The 17,358-nt window shown below is 38.9% G+C and overlaps 1 protein-coding gene across 3 annotated transcripts in view; it reads right to left on the bottom strand.

Annotated features, from left to right (window-relative positions):
* Positions 1-17,358, bottom strand: part of SCYL2 (SCY1 like pseudokinase 2) — a 34,124-nt gene that overhangs the window by 16,272 nt on the left and 494 nt on the right. For 2 of the 3 annotated variants that reach the window (XM_057425461.1, XM_057425477.1), the window contains exons 2-4: positions 11,936-12,140; positions 6,262-6,419; positions 30-174 (exon numbers count right to left, since the gene is read on the bottom strand). In XM_057425461.1, coding sequence (XP_057281444.1) covers positions 30-174; positions 6,262-6,419; positions 11,936-12,112 — 480 coding nt within the window. In that variant the 5' untranslated portion in view covers positions 12,113-12,140. Of the gene's footprint in view, positions 1-29; positions 175-6,261; positions 6,420-11,935; positions 12,141-17,038; positions 17,061-17,358 lie in introns of those variants that run through there. The other variant, XM_057425470.1, reaches the window with a different exon arrangement.

Genomic DNA, 17,358 nt, shown 5'->3' with positions numbered 1-17,358 from the left:
GAAAATTATAAGGACAATCTGTGTCCTACCTGAAGCAAACCGTATTTGGTCTCCACATCATAAAGCTTGTATTCTTTAATGTCAGATGGTAAAGGAGAAGGTAGGTTATCCCAGCTGCCAAGAACATTAGCTAAACTTGCACAGACTGGTTCTGTACAAAATGCCAAGCAATCCCTGTAGAGGATATACATAGAAATATTTCTTGCAAATAAATGTAATATATCTCTTTACTGTGAATAAAGAACCACACAAACATCCACCTACACTTTACTTTTTAGGTGTTATCTAAAAATATTTTTTATTTCAGGTTTTGAATTCTTATAAGTGATTTATACTAAAGAGAAATATATAAATATCTGAAGTATTCAAAAAAAATTTTATTCTTCAGCATCCAAATATATCACTAACAATGCACACAACGCTTCATAAAAAGACTTACAAAACAATGCTTTTCTTGTCCTGATCCAGGAAAAATTAAACAATTCTTACTAAGAATTGAGCAAGGCAGAGGAGGAAGATCTGGACTCGGGAAAAAAGAACCTGGTGGTGAGAGAGCCGGCAAGCACAGGAGCTACACCAGCCCCAGTGACAAGTACAGCAGCATCGTTTGAGAGTTCTGAAGGTTTTGGATGGCCTTTGGGTTTCCTTGGGACCTGCCTGCTGATTGTGATGGGGATCACCATGTTGGCACACATACAGACTGTGTTTTACCCACCACCATTTTGTCTGATTCCAAGAGTTAAGCAGAATCGGGTTTGGGTCTTGTCTAGGGTCAGATGACAATATAGGAGGACCAAGAGGTTTTCCCCAAGGCTGGACAGTCATGAGTGGCAGGGTGTGTGGGACAGTATGAGCGAGTATCTAGTATACTGGGCCCCTCCAGTGCTTTGGAAGTGTCAGAGATGGAAGGCAGCTGTATGGAGTCCCCAGCAACAAGCTGCAGAAACTGCTGAAGGGGACAGTGAATTATTTTGAGCCTGGTGGGCCCATGACAATTCAGGCCATCAGAGCAGAGATGAAACATACATATGGGCTCATGATCGACGGGTGGACTTAGCAATGGACACTATTGCCCAGGTTATTCACTACTGTGAACACTGCACACAGCCTCTCCTGCTCTGAAAGACTGTTATAAGAGATGGAACCCAACATCATGGACCGAATGGACTCAGCAAGTTTACGGGGATTGGTCCATGCATTAAGGAATGATCTCTCTCTCTGTATGTGTGGATATAGATGTAAGTATATATATGAGATAAGAGTGATGGTATATTGAAAATGTGGGATCTGAGCATGACGTTAATGGCATGGAATAAGGGGTGGATAGTATCCTCGGTTTAGCAGTAGCAGTCATTTTTTCTCCTTCTTAGCTGGTGCAGTGCTGTGTTTTTGACTTTCTGTCTGGGAACAGTGCTGATAACACTGATGTTTTTAGTTACTGCTCAAATGCTTAGCCTGGCCAAGGGTTTTCTGAGCCTCATGCTCTGCCAGGGAGGAGGGGAAGCCAGGAAGAAGCAGAGACAGGACACCTGACTCAAACTAGCCAAAGAGGTATTCCATACCACAGCACATCCTCAAGAGAGGATGCCTTCAACACTGGAGCAGAGGGTAGAATGCTTGCTCCTGGCCCAAACTGTGCAGGGGCCTCGAGCTTCACCTCTACCTCATGAATGAAAGAAGGAGGTCATTAACCTGGGAAGCTCGGAATTAGTGACAAAAAAAAAAAAAAACAAAAAAAAAAGAAGGAAAATGACAACCAAAAGCAAGGGGCTTCCCCCTAAATCCCCTGTCCCCACGCAGAACCGCTTTGCTGTCCTGCAGGGGGCTAATGAGGAAACGCACTTGAGCCAAGAACAGCGGGCTGATGCACTGGTAAAGAAGATCTCTACTGGTGCTGCTAGGAAAAAGCGGCGGGTCGTAGGAGTAGGGGACTCTACACTGAAAGGGACAGAAGCACTCGTCTGCCGGCCAGACCCTGTCTCAAGGGAGGTGTGTTGCCTACCGGGGGCACGGATCAGGGATGTGGCAGAGAGGCTGCCTGCTCTAGTAAGTCCCACGGACTATTACCCACTCCTGGTGATACATGTGGGTGCTAGGGATATAGACAGTAGCAGCCTGGGGAACGTAAAGAAGGACTACAGAGCCCTGGAGGAGCTGGTTAGGGGCTCTGGAGCTCAGGTTGTCTTTTCATCAATTCTCCAGGGTACAGGGGAGGACCTAAAAAAAGCTAGGAGGATTAGCCAGATTAATAACTGGTTAAAAGGGTGGTGTCATAGTCAGGAGTTTGGGTGCCTTGAACACAGGACCCAAGTTTGTAGGCCAGGTCTAGTGGGGGCTGGTGGAGCTGGTCTGATAAAGAAGGGAAAGCAGTTTTTGTAAGAGGCTTGCCAGACTGGTCAAGGAGGCTTTAAACTAGATGTGTTGGGGGAGGGGGCATCATTCCATCCCAACACACCCAGTCAGTTGCCAGAACCTATAATAAATGCTCAGAGCAATGTAGAGATATCCCAGCCACTCCAGCCAATGAGCCAGCTTCAGCTGGAGCTCGGCTCAGATGCCTCTATACAAATGCCCGTAGCATGGGGAACAAACAAGAAGAATTAGAGATGTGTGCACGTCTAAGGGGGTATGATATAATAGGCATCACAGAAACATGGTGGGATGGCTCCTATGGCTGGAGTGTTGGAATGGAAGGTTACAGGCTCTTTAGAAAAGACAGGCCTGGCAGGCGGGGAGGGGGAGTTGGCCTTTATGTTAGGGATAGGCTGGAGAGTATGGAACTCTGTCTGGGGACAGGCGAGCAGTCCACAGAGAGTTTGTGGGTCAGGGTTAAAGGGAACATAGCTATCGGAGACATTACTGTGGGGATCTGTTACAGACCACCCGATCAAGGAGAACCTGCGGATGAAGCACTCCATAGACAGATAGGAAAAGCCTCACGCGTTTAGATTGGATATAAGAAGGAAATGCTTTCCTGTTAGGGTGGTGAGGCACTGGAATAGGTTGCCCAGGGAGGTTGTGAATGCTCCATCCCTGGCAGCGTTCAAGACCAGGTTGGACGAGGCCTTGGGTGATATGACTGAGCGTAAGGTGTCCCTGCCCACGGCAGGGGGCTGGAACTAGATGATCTTAAGGTCCTTTCCAACCCTAACGATTCTATGATCCTATGATTCTATGCCCAGGATGTAACTGAGAGTTACTTGGAAGGGCTAAAGGACTGCAGGGTTGGACTAGGTATCGGTCTGTGCTCGGTCAGGACGAGTTATCCGTTGGAGGGTGGTGAAGTGTTGTATTCTCTTCCCTTGTTATTTCCTTTATCATTATTATCAGTGGTGGTAGCAGTAGTGATTTGTGTTACACCTTAGTTACTGGACTGCTCTTATCTCAACCCATGGGAGTTGCATTCTTTTTGATTCTCCTCTCGCTCTCTCTGGGAGTAGGGGGAGGGAAAGAAGGGGGGGAGTGAGAGAACAACTGCGTGATTTATGGCTGACTGGGTTTAAACCACGACACTATTACTAAAACTAAAATCAGGCTTTTAGCTGTGCCTAAAACAGACACATCCCCGACTGAAGCAATACTTACTGTGGTCAGACAATGATCAGAAACATAATTAAGAAAACGTAAGGTAGTACCTGAATATTCCTTTACTTTGCAAATGAATAGGAGAGGCACAAACACAAATAACCTTGATGTATGCACTGCAGTTTGCATGTGAAGTGACTGTTTTCTAAATTATCTTATCTACTGTTTTCTTCGTGAAAAACTACGTATCTTGCTTATGCATTTTTGCATCAACAGTATTTGAAAAGCACAGATGAAGCAAACTTCTACACATGAAGTGCAATGGTTTTAACACTGAGCTTCAAAATTGCTCTGATTGCTGTTGTTTTGAGGGAATAAGAACATGGCAGTTTATTTTTCACTTTAGGAGCAAATTAAATAAATAAGGACTAAAGTCAGAGTAATGGAAGGATAGGGCAAGTGTAGTTAAAGCAACTGAACACTGCAGAAGCTGATGTCTGCCACACTGTGCAGCCTCTTTAACAGTTCCCTGAATAATATCAAAATGGAGTTCAGAGTAACATAATAAAAAGAAAACAAGTTTAAAATGGCTAAAAAACCATATGCTTTGGGAGAAACTGCAATAGATGGAATATCTAGTAATTAAGTATCTGGGACTCCTCAAACTGCTCCTATTTTTAATGGGTAGTAGTGACATTATGAGTGAATTTATAATTTGGCTTTTTTTATCCTTTTCTCCAACATGAAGTTAAATATAGAATAATATTACTTATCTGTGCTGTCACTGGAATTTAAGACCAGTTGTAAGTAAATGTATTTATATGAAATATTTAGAATAAATGAAGAGTTATTTGTTATATAAATGCATGTAAAAATTTATACATTATAATATGTGCAATATATACTTATATGAAATATAATTACATGGAATGCCAATAATTGGGACTACAAACATTCTATTAATAGTGGAAAAGCTACCACTTTACACACTAAGGCCTAAACATATGGCCTTTCTTGCTACATCTACTTCAGCAGTGCAGGTACATCAAGTATCACTTTGCCCCACCAAGACAGAACAAAGGGTAAGTTGCAAGCAGTTCAACACAACTGTATGATACTTTGGAGACATAAAAAAAGGCCAGGTACAGTCTAGCCAGGAGCCCATGACGGATTTCTTCAAGAATAAACACTCTGGGAAGACCTGCAATTCTAAAGAAATCTTACAGCATGCTTGCACAAGGTTACACAGCAAATTTTTCTTTTATGAACCCTCTCCAAAACCCGTTACATCAGTTTCTGGCACAGCAAGCAACTGGACAGGTTTTGCACAACTGTGTTTCTACCAGTAGCTGAGCATGATGATGAATATAGAAAGAACCACCACTAGAACAAAGCACAGGGCATCACTAAAATATCACAAATGAGAATTCTGACATAACTACACTCTTAATTTTACTGAAAAGGCTCAATTTCTTCACAAGAAAAACACTAAAGCTTTCTTAACACTCCAAGATATGAATCTTAGCCTTTCCTACTGCAGTGCAGAATTCAGAGGAAAAATAATTAAAGATCTAGTTGCTGAGTCAATTGAAATACTCGATTAACTAATAAGTCTGGGGTATACTCCAGAATTCACTTGCACACACTATGACTGAGGTGACCCTACGCAATTTAGTCCGTACTGTTGTAGGGTACTCAAAGCTGTCTTCAATTACCTAACTAATGATCCTCTAGGCTTTTGTGAGGGGCATACTGAAACAGGTGAAATGACAGCTTGGAACCCTTGTTAATGTAAAATGTGTTTAATACGTGAGGAAATACATATATGAATATGCAAGTGTCATTTAATCCAAGAAATCCTTCCCGAAGTAGGTGACACAAAGATGAAGAAGCATTCCTACAGTATTCCCAGCTCCTAGAAGCCAGTACATTTGGAAGAATGCAGGTTAACAGACGCAGTCAAAAATGTACAATTTTGAAAGGCAATGTACATGACTCTTCAGCAGGCTATAATTCAGAGAAACTACTTTGGAAAAATCCTCTAAAACCTTCATGATCTTCCTCAGTAGGATCAGATTTCTATTTTATTTTCAGGTTTTGTTTTGTTAGATTTTAGTGTGCTGTTATCACTACACTTGACTAATTAACCCACTTATTGCCTAATGACCAAATTTAAATAAATCAAATAAGCACTACAAAGAGCACACTGAATTTTCTCTCCCTTGATTGGCATCTGAGGACCTTCTGAACATATTGGCCACAACACACAATTTACTAAAAATCTTCAGTCACACATTTATACATATGTTCCATAAATGGAACAAATGTATAAACAACCTTTTGAAAGAAAAAAATGTTTCAGGGAGTTCTTTAAAAGTGAAATTAATTGAACTACCAAATTTTCATGCTATAAGGGTCATGTGTAGCTTTGCAGGTGCAACTGTAAGATCATGCAGTAGATTCACACCAGAAATGCATCCTATGGCTTGGGGGACAGGGGGTGAAATCTGAGGGTGGGGTGAATACTGTTCTCACATAAGTAAACACAGTGAACTTGAATCTCATCAGATGTTGTCCTGGGTTCAGCAGCACCAGTCACAGCAGTGAGCGAGCGACTACATGGCTCTGGGTTCCCGGCTGGGCTTAAACCACAACAGAGATATGTGCTGAATATTCCAGATATTGTACATCCAATAACAAAAAAATGATTAAGAAAGTCAGTTCTCTACAGCTTACCTGGATTCTTCCAACGGATGTTGAACAGTAAGCAGTCGAGGGTGCCGAAGCCTGGTTAGCTGTTGAACACCTCGTTTTAGAGAATCAATAATCTGATCCTTTTCAAATTTTTGATACTTGTCTATTAGCTTCTTATCAAAGACAAAAACAGCCACTTCCTAGAAATAGGCAACAAAATTCACTCAGTATATCACATAGCCAAAAAAACCAAGCCTGTACGCAACTGCATACACATTTTTTGAATAAACAGTACAATCTCACAAATGCAGTAAGTGTTTTGATGTATATATACATATTGTCCTTACTTTGTCCCAGTCATAATCACATGTTACTGTACAGAACCTCCAGGACATATATTTTAACAGTTAAGGTACTAACATGTATTATTAACAGTAATACATGAACTATAACTACTACCTACACAGTAACAAAGCAGCAGATCCACAGGACATATATCAGCTTAAATTGAAGTAGACGAAAGCATTTACATCAACTATGAGCAATTAAAATATTTTGAGCAGATGTGCATTTGTTTGGCATTTAATATATCAAGTGGTGCTTTATTAAACTAGGCCTTGTTTCAGCAATCTGCCCCAAAGAAGTACAATCTATATTAAACTAGACATTCATGAAACATAATTTATAGTCAATCAGTTTATAAGACCATGATAAAATATTAAGAATTTTTAATGCTTGCATATGTGTAAAAAGGAGTCCCAGAAATGCACTAGACAATAAAACCAAAGAAAATAGTTCTTCCATCAAATCTCTGCAAATGGAGCTAAAGAAAACTAATAAATTTGTATGAGACTTTGAAATTACAAAAGTAGATGTGAAATAAAAAATCAGATTACATCCCCATCTTGGAAGCCATTAAAAACAAACAAACCAATTGAAGAAGAAAGGAAATTAGAAAAAAAAAATCATGAAACAAACATTCTTGTACTCCTACAACAGTGTTATAAATAATAATAAAGGTTAGAAACGAGTACAAAATAAAATGAAAATACAATTTTCAGTCCCACGAGGAAGTCTAGGCTCTTGTACTGCACATTCTATAACCATTATTCTAATTACAACCTCAGAGGAACAGTTACACTATTTATATAAAAAGAGAAATTAAGTCCAACACAGAAAAAAATTGGTTTATATTTTTTAGCTGGTACCTGTTTCATTAAACCACTAGCAGGTGAATATCTACAGCTAACTCAGCTAAGTACACTCTTCCTGCTTCTATCCATTGCAGCTCCCTGCTTCAACTCCAACAAGTGTGATGGATCAAACATTAACACTGGCACAAGGCAGGCAAGAATCAATGACAGGGGTTGAAAGATACACGCAATACCCACTATTTAAAAAAACTACACATTTTCCATTACAAAATGTGAATGTATTGAGCAATATGTGACCAATAACAAACTTTCAAATTAATACAGCGCTTCTGAAAGCACTTCTGTTTAACAACAAGTCAAAAGAATTCACAAAGTTAATTTTTAAATTGCATAGAATGTGACATCAGCTAACGTATGAATATTTTACAATGGCTATATATAAGTTCTGTTGGTGCTTGCTGCAATCCTTCATGGTTTATCTGAAGTTTGACTGAATTTTTACATATACAAAATTAGGTTACCATAAATATTTATATGAAATTGTAGTATTCTAGGTATGAAAATTCTTTCTGTCACATTGATTTTGTAGACTTAGTTACTGTAGAGTGTCAAGAATCAAAATAATCTGAGCTGTGTGACACCTTGCTTTCAGTACTTTCATTTTGATGTAACGTCTGATACAGACATCTCTGCTCATGGACACTAAAATGTTAATTGTCGTTTGATATTAGTAATTCAAAATATGGCATTCTGAAATTCAATTCTATAATCAACATTGATTTTTATATGCTGAATGCTATATCAACAATATAGTATCTTAACTCCCCTATGTCACCAGATATAATTGTACAGAAGAATGAAGAGATACTCGAGTCATGGGCCACAGAACACACTCTCAAGGCACAATTAATTATTGAAACAATATAGCATGCTGGGAAACATTTAAAAGTGTTCATGGTATTATGGTTTGTGAACTGACCTGTCAAATTCTGACTATGAACACATTATTTCTGTTTTTCCTTTTCTGTTTCACAAGAATTCAAGCCTCGAGTTACTCAGCCCAAAAAGGAGGGCTACTGACTATAGCTGATAGGGATTCAACTTCCTGCCATTACTTCCATGGAAACTTGCCAAGATGAAGGCCTGCTATGGCTACACAGTTACCACTTCTCTCCACAGAAAGCTCTAGAGAAGCCTCTACTTTGTTGGTTTTGGGTTTTTTTTTTCCATTTCATAGGTTTGAAGGAAGAGTAACTTCGTCCTGCAGATGACTACTCGTTATTTAATTCTGCATAATTCTGACTTCATGATGTAAAATTAACATTAAAAACCTAAAATATATTTAAAAAAAATAAGACTGGTCTCCGCAAAGAAAGTGGAAAAAGTAGACAAAACAATCCTTACCATTAACAACACAGATTTTCATTCATTATGTGAAAGGAAGTATACACACCTTGTTCTACATGCTCTTGTCTCAACAAGTATATTGGTAATGCTGGGCTAGTAAGTATAGACAAGTATTTGGAGGACTAGACTGACCACTCAAGAGATCTAAATTTAAATCTCAGTTCTGTTCACAAACATAAGACCATCTGCACCTTCTGTCTCATCTCCCACATGTTTAAGCCAAGGGTAGTGATAGGACAAGGGGTAACAGGTTAAAACTTAAACAGGGGAAGTTTAGATTGGATACAAGGACGAAATTGTTTCCTGTTAGGGTGGTGAGGCACTGGAATGGGTTGCCCAGGGAGGTTGTGAATGCTCCATCCCTGGCAGTGTTCAAGACCAGGTTGGACAAGGCCTTGGGTGATATGATTTAGCATGAGGTGTCCCTGCCCATGGCAGGGGGGTTGGAACTAGATGATCTTAAGGTATTCTATGATTCTATGGTACTCATTTACTTCAAAGTGATATTAGGCAAACCTCAGTGATGTTACTGAGACAGCTGTATGTTATGATGTGTACTGTGTAAATATTTGCCAGGATTAAGACCTTAAAGAAAACATCTGTTGTTACTGTCAAGAATTTAGATTTTTAACATGAATCACCTAAAAAATATCACTGTTTAAGTTCTACACTGCTTTTGACAAGGAAATGAATGTCACCTGTGCCAACAGTAGTAAGCATCATTGTCCACAACAAGGAACACACAGGATGGACTTAACTGGGCTATAATCACATTTACTCATCTAAAACACTTTTAAACACTGAACAGAAAAGTGTCAAACAGTTCTGTTTGATTGTGCTTGTGTATTTTATGGGAATCCTGTTGACTCCTGTGTCAAAGACCTGGTATTCACTAATAAGGTTCATAAGGCTTTTTTATCCTTGTATTTTTAATCACTAAACACCCCAGTTTCCTATTTCCAGCTTCTTTAGGCAGTCTTCCTTTGTACTGAGTCCAACTGAGCTGGATTTAACTTTCTTAATAGCATCCCATAAGGTGCTGTGTTTTAGATTTGTGGCTAAAACAGTACTGATAACACACCACTGTTTTCGCTGTTGCTGAACAGTCCTTGCAGAGCCTCAAGGCTTTCATTTTTTCCTACTCTGCTCCCACAGTAAGTAGGCTGTGGGTAGGCAGGAGACTGGAATGGGACATGATCAGGACAGCCAACCCAAACTGGCCAAAAGGCTACTCCATATCATATAACATCATGCTCAGTGGTAAAAACTAGAGCAGAGAAAGAAGGGGATTTTGGCTTCAAAGGTGGCTGTTGTTTGGAGACTAACTTGAGCCTGTGGGATGTAGTGAACAATTTCCTTTGCTTTACCTGGTTTTCCTCCTGCCTTCCTTCACCTATTAAACTATCCAGATCTTGACCTAGGAGTTTTCTTGCTTTTTTTCTTATTTTCAGCCCTCAGCCTGCTGGGGGTGTGGAAATGATTGAGTAGCTGTGTGGGTATTTTATTGCTGGTCAGAGTCCACCCACCACAGCCTCCAAGTCCACTTGCAATCTCGCATTTCTTATTAAACACAGAGCAATTTGAAACACACACTGACAGTTTAAAATACATTTCCTTATTTACCCACATAAACACCTTATAAACCAAAGAGAATGCAAAAATCCTGCTCCTATCTTAGCCAATGTAACTGCTAAAAAAAGGGGGGGGGGGGTGTAAGAGGACAGAAAAAATTCTCACTGGGCTTGTGTGTCGTAAAAGATGAAAACAAAACTAGAAAGTATTACTAAGTTAAAGCCTTCAAAAGCTTTGGAAATGTAACGATAATGAAATAGCAATCTTTTCCTATTTACCTCACTGCATACTGACAAAGCATGTTAACAATACCTGTAAAACATTCTAGAACTATTGTGATGAACACTGCAGAAACTCAAATCCTTCTATTTTCAATGACATTTTGAACAGTGTGGGGAATAATACCCCAGACTAGGCACAGAACAACAACAAAGAAAAGAAAAAAACAAACCAAACCAAACCCAAAATATTTAAATACTACAGTTCACCATCTATCCTGTAAACTGAATGATGTAGTGGAAAAAAATACATTAAATGTGATCATGTTAAAGTCTATGTCATGAATATAAAAGCAAGGGAAATTTTAAGGTAGCAACTGAGTGCTTGATTTTAGCAACTTTGTTTGTTTTCCCTTTCATTTTTGTTCTCTATTTTACCCACAGGCACTCATGCATTTTTTCAATAAATACTCAAATGTAACTCAATATGCAAACACATGTTTTACCAAAGCTTCCCACTGTGCAAAGCAAAACAGTCTTTGAACTAAAATGCTGAAAAGCATTCCAATATTACTCTGGTCTTTTGCCAGAAAAATTTTTCCTCCAGCTTTTTAGGGCTTTATTTTTAGAAGCTTGTCAGTGTTTTTGCTATGAATTTGTTTCCGCCATAAGGTATATAATACAACTATTTCAGTTCTAAAATGAATCTGCCTTTAAAGTTCAAATAGTAGGAAGCTTTCCTTTCGAAGCTAATGTATGCACAATCAAAACAACAGAAAGTTGACTTACCTAACACTAATATATTTAGGACTACCACAATAAAAGTTAAACACAACTACAGCAGTCTTGAAGTGCAAACCATTATCTCCTTAATTCTGCTAGCTTTACAACTAAGCTGAGCAAAAAACTACAGGCTCTGCTGCTGAGAAAAAAAATGATGGTATATTTCATGATTATTTTCAACTGTAAAAAGCCAGTCCTGTTGCCAGAATTAAAAAAAAAAAAGCTGGAAGGTAAATAAATTGGGGAACCAATCTCTAGCATACTGTGATACTCTGATACTGTAACCAATTCATGTTAAAACAAGCTTCTTTATTCTTTTAGACTTTGGTCCGGAATGGTATGCTATGAATGCAAAATCACTTCTTTCTCCAGCAGTGAAGGCTTGTCACCTGTGTAGTTGAGGACATTATATTTAAATGACGTTCAGTTCTTCGTTTCATTTTACTTATGGTACTACCCTTACCACTGGTCTGCCCAGTTGGATTTTGTATTTAAATGACACTTACCAACTGCTACCTAATAGGCTGTTATCTAATGCTTACAAACTAAGCTATAAACTTAGGTCTTTACTTGGCCACCCACCTGTTTTGTTGATTTTTTAGTTCCATTAAATATCTTCCAAGCAAGACCATTACCACCACTGGCAATATGTCGGCCAACATCAAACTCCCTGGTAACAGGATTTCCCATGACTGCACTGGTGACATCAGCCGTTACCTTTGTAACGGTACTCTTCAACTTATTCAGCATGGACTCCATTGTCTCAACTGTGCCCCAATGTATTATTCTACAAAGACAAGAAAAAAAAAAGTTTCACAATTTCTCTTAACACAAGACACATGTTGAAAAGTGTAACACCTACACAAGGGCTTTGCAATTATACATATCCATACTGCATACAATTATTTGCATGTGCATGCCTGGGGATTATACGCCATAGAATCACACTGTCAACTCAATTGGAAAAGACTTTTAAGATCAAGTCCAACCATTACCCCAGCACCGCCAAGACCACCACAAACCATATCACTGGGGTCCTCATCTACATGGTTTTTGAACACTTCCAGGGACAGTGATTCCACCACTTCCCTTGGGCAGCCTGTTCCAATACCTGACCACCCTTTCAGTGAAGAAGTGTTTCCTAATACCCAATCTAAATCTCCCCTGGCACAGCTTGAAGATATTACCTTTTGTCCTACCACTTGTTACTTGGGAGAAGAGACTGACTCCCACCTCACTGTGTCATTGCTTCTACTCCTCCTCAAAAACTTCTAAATCTCTTGATCATTCTTCATTAGATCTGAGAAATTCAACCATTTCTTAAAAGCAGGTAATTGAATAAAGCAGAGAATATGTAAACTGCTCCCATGATGGGAAAGGTTCACACCTGCTATATCAATATCAATCAACAAAGAAAACCAAATCTAAAAGAAAACAGGATACTTGAATTCCAGTGTTCATGGAACTGCACATTTTCTGAAGAGAGGGATTGCTTAAGATTCCAGACCAGAAGAAGAACAGATGTGTATTATATACAGAAGAAAAATGTGTTCTTTCCTATACTGTGCTTGTCAAAGCTTAAAATTCAGTATTTTACCCACTGACATTACTATGTGTATGATTTAAGTATTAATGAGTTTAAGTATTAATAAGATGATGCAAGGGAAGGAAATAAGAAACCACCTTTTTATGCTTTAACAAAACTGTACACAGAAGTTTCACCTTGTAAATTTATGAGATAAAGGATGGTGGCAGCTTACAACTCAGTTCATCTTCCTCTTAGTGTGTACTTCCATAGTTTCCTAAGTTGTCATAATTTCAAAATTTGTCAAGTTGGCATAGTTTCAAAAAATCTGACTTGCCTATTCTGCCAGACAGAAGTTCTGAAGCCTATGTTCATTTATACAATTGTGTCTCTGATATGGATACACAAGAAAGAACGAATACAGGAAACAAGCAGTGCAAAACAGAGACAGACATTCATCTTCCTTATCAGTGTGAGCAAAGATGAAGAGAGAATGTGAGAAAAAATTATTTCCTGGAATCAGCATTATGTGGTATATTCAAAAGCAACATTTAAGGATGTGTCTTCATTCTTTCTTTCAAATAAGGTACGAAGAGCACTATTTCTTCAATCTATAGTAAAATAAACCTAAGATATGTCCTGGGTTCAGCAGTAGCAGTCATGTTTCTCCTCCTTGGTAGCTGGTGCAGTGCAGTGTTTTGACTTTCGGCTCGGGAACAGAGCTGATAGCCATGTTTTGGTTTGGCCAAGGACTTTGTGAGGCTCATGCTCTGCCAGGGAGGAGGGGAAGCCAGGAGGAAGCAGAGACAGGACACCTGACCCAAACTGACCAAAGAGGTATTCCATACCACATCATGTCATGCCCAGGATGTAACTGGGAGTTAGCCGGAAGGGCTGGGAGACTGCAGGGCTGGAGGAGGTATCGGTCGGTGCTTGGTTGGGCTGAGGGGGGCAGGTTATCGGTTGGCTGGTGCTGAGGTGTTGTATTCTCTTCCCTTGTTATTTCCTTTATCATTATTATCACTGGTGGTATCAGTAGTGATTTGTGTTATACCTTAGTTACTAAACTGTTCTTATCTCAACCCGTGGGAGTTGCATTCTTTTCGATTCTCCTCTCTGTCCCTCCGGGGGCAGGGGGAGGGCAAGAAAGAGGGGGAAGTGAGCGAACGAATTACCTGACTGGGTTTAAACCACAACAGATAACACATCAGGAAATATACTGAAATCTGCAGAAATACTATTTTCAATTATGGCCTTATTTGTCATATACTCGACTCACTAGTATGTAATTTGTATTAAAGTACTTCTTTGAAAAACAGAGAAAGTCATTACTATTCAAATGGCAAAGACAAGATTCTGTTGTGACAAAGATGATGTTTATCAAATCATGATAACAAGGACAAAAGCAGCAAAAGGCATTAACAAATAATCCAGTGAGCACTGGGACTAATCAGTCCAATGTCCTTCTGATTACATGTGGTGCTTGCTTGTATGAATTACAGCTCTTCCCACTGTATTATATACATTTATAAGGTAATGGTCTGGTCTATATAATACCTACATTCATTCCACAGCTTTTTCCATATTCAAGACACAAATGGAGTTTGTTTCCTCTTCACAGCTCTTTAGTCTCACAAAACCTGGAGCAACCTATTTTAGACACCTCTATAGCTTGACTGAAATGAACCACACTAAAGTTCATGCACACCTTCCTTCCCATAGATCTGATGCCATTAGAAATCAGGACAAATAATCTGATTAATATTAAACTGGAAAGATAGACTTATTTTCTGAAAGCAGTAACAGATAAACTAAACAACCTCTTAAAAAGTTATATGAGTTACTGAACAATTCACTCCAGCATATTGTTGCAGTACCCCACCTTCAGTATTCTTCCACAGAGCAATGCAGAAATACACTAAATGCTCTAGCTCCATAGATATTCCTCCATTTTCCATGTCAGCTGAGTGACTCAAATTTGTGCTACTAAATGAAGAACCAAAGCAGGAGTTTTAAGAAAATGTTATTATAAAACAGGAAGGTATCCTGCTACACAGATCTTAATCTTGAAAATACTCAACTTCAAAATCAGAAATATCAGTTATAGCTCTAAGGGGACTATTCAGGTGCACAACCAGGTTTAACTGCAAGTACATTCAAGTGGAGTTGGTCTTAATTATGGGGACTGTGAGTTTCAGATGAGGAGCTGAGTCTGAATACAATGAGATAATCTTAAGTACATACTTGCTTGTTACGTATTAAGTGTTTTGTTGAGAACATAGCTGGAAATAAAATACGGGAACATACAATTCCTTAATTATTTTATTACACTATGTGACATTTTATAACAATATGTTAATTTTACTTTAAGAATTGTGCTGTGGAAAAAAACATACAATTAATAACTCGGCAGCCCAAGACCAAACAGCTGTTAGACATTGGCCAATATCCCTATATAAAGGAATTTTTCATTAAGCTGACAGAAACAAGGATTGTGAAGTATTCAAAGCAGGAGGTATTTCCAGCTCTCTGAGATTTTATTCTGCAGCTATTCCATGGGGCAAACTCTACATGCTAAAGGACTATAAAATCAATCCTAATGAGTTTAAGGTAACCACAAATCTAATTTATTTGGTTTTAAACCTTGTGCTTTTTGCATCATTTCATTCACTCCCAGCGTTAAACCTTCTCTAGTATCAGTGCAAAACAATCTTGTGTTAAAACTCTGAAAACTGAAGAGACACTTTATAAAATTAATTGTGGAAATATTATGAAGAAAATGGATGTGCATGTTCAAGTTCTCTTGTAGAAATCTGAAAGGGAGCTTCTCTACACAGCTGGAAAATTGTGTAGCCTTGATTAAATCAGAAGTGCCCTCTGCTGTGGGTGAAAGTTTAACTCTATTGAGAAGCCTGGAAAAGCCACCATGTAAGAATGTTAACAGCATTCCAGTGTCTGAAGGATTAGGGTTTAAAAATCAAGCCTGGTAGGCCCTGTCCAACCTGTTCCTCTCCAGCTTGATGGTATGCAAACTACTGTTTAATTCAGCTACCAAGTAAGGAGTACTTAGAAACTTATTTCTCAATAAGCAGCTACTGATTTAAGTTCATGTCCATGTAACATTGCATATTTGTAGAAATCCTTGTATCAGCATTTGAACTGTAAAAGGTACCTGGAAAATCCATGCAAAAAAAAAAAACAAACACAACCCATACACCTATTCTGGGTAGTATCAATAATACAACAAATCATCATGATTAACCATATCTGAAATATAAACTTTTAGTTCACAACTGTACAAACTTTGGTTTGTTCAGTTGTTTTAAAACTGAACTACTTTTTATAGAAAAATTAACAACCACAGGACAATAAAGAAAGTCACCCACAATGAAACTTTCATTTCAAGTTAAAATGTAATAAATGAGAAAAGTACAGGATATTAAGAGTAATAGTGTTCAGACAAGCAACACAGGACATTCAATATAAGTTTGAGAACTTTGATTTCATCCTGTTTGAATTTCATGGGTAATATTAATGCTACTGACACTAGCTCCATGAAACCTGGAACTAATCCTAGAAAGAAATCTGAATGGGCAATGTGTTGTTTTCAGAAATTCCCCTCCCAGTCAATAACGGTCTTTATGCTGATGTACACCAGCAACGATATGTCCAAATGATGACGACCTAATCACTTGGCAAGGTAGGAGGAAACAGCCAGCGCAGAAATGAGAAACGAGGCAAAACATTCAAAATGGTGAAATAAAGGTAAATCCAAAACAAAGATTCTTCAATTCCTCACCATTCTCAATGTAAAACAACCGCATGATTTAAAACTATTAATTTATCCTAATAATCCATAACTAATTCATAGCTTCACCTGATGCATGGATACAGGTGCACACTGTAGGGCAGTGCATCATGCACTCTACCAGCATTTTGACATATCACAAGCTGGGATTCCCCTTTGCGAACCAAGACAGCAGGCAGGTGCATGAGTACTTCATGTCACCCAACCTAAACTTCCATTCCATCCAACTGACCCAAACAATGATGAATTCACAGAAGAAATAGGTGACAGAACAACTGAGTCTCAATGAGAGAAAACAAACAAAAAACACGCAAAACCCCCAAACGAACATATTTTTTCAGGCACAACCAACTTCGTGCACTTGTTATAAGAACAACTGAAGGATCAAATGCAAGGATGCACTGTGCACGGTGTAGCTGCCCTCACTGTAAACCACCTTCACAATTTTTCTTATAATTTTGGTACTGAGATGCAACTGAAACACCACCAGAAATGAGATCCACGCAGGAGATCTGCCTGGCGCTTGCTGACAGGTGGAACCTAACCTAAACGCTGCACAAACCCCTGGACTCTAGGAGAGTCTATAGACCAAGTATTTACTGTTATTTTCAGCGAGACCAGACTCTCGCCGCTTCTCCGAGACCCCACCGCCAGCGGCGCGCAGGAGCTCCC

Source organism: Pezoporus wallicus, unplaced genomic scaffold (assembly GCF_028554395.1).
Source record: "Pezoporus wallicus isolate ANWC-B61680 ecotype Strahan unplaced genomic scaffold, APGP_CSIRO_Pwel_v1 scaffold_3294, whole genome shotgun sequence".
NCBI lineage: Eukaryota > Metazoa > Chordata > Aves > Psittaciformes > Psittacidae > Pezoporus > Pezoporus wallicus.
This window is presented reverse-complemented; position numbering and strand designations above follow the sequence as displayed.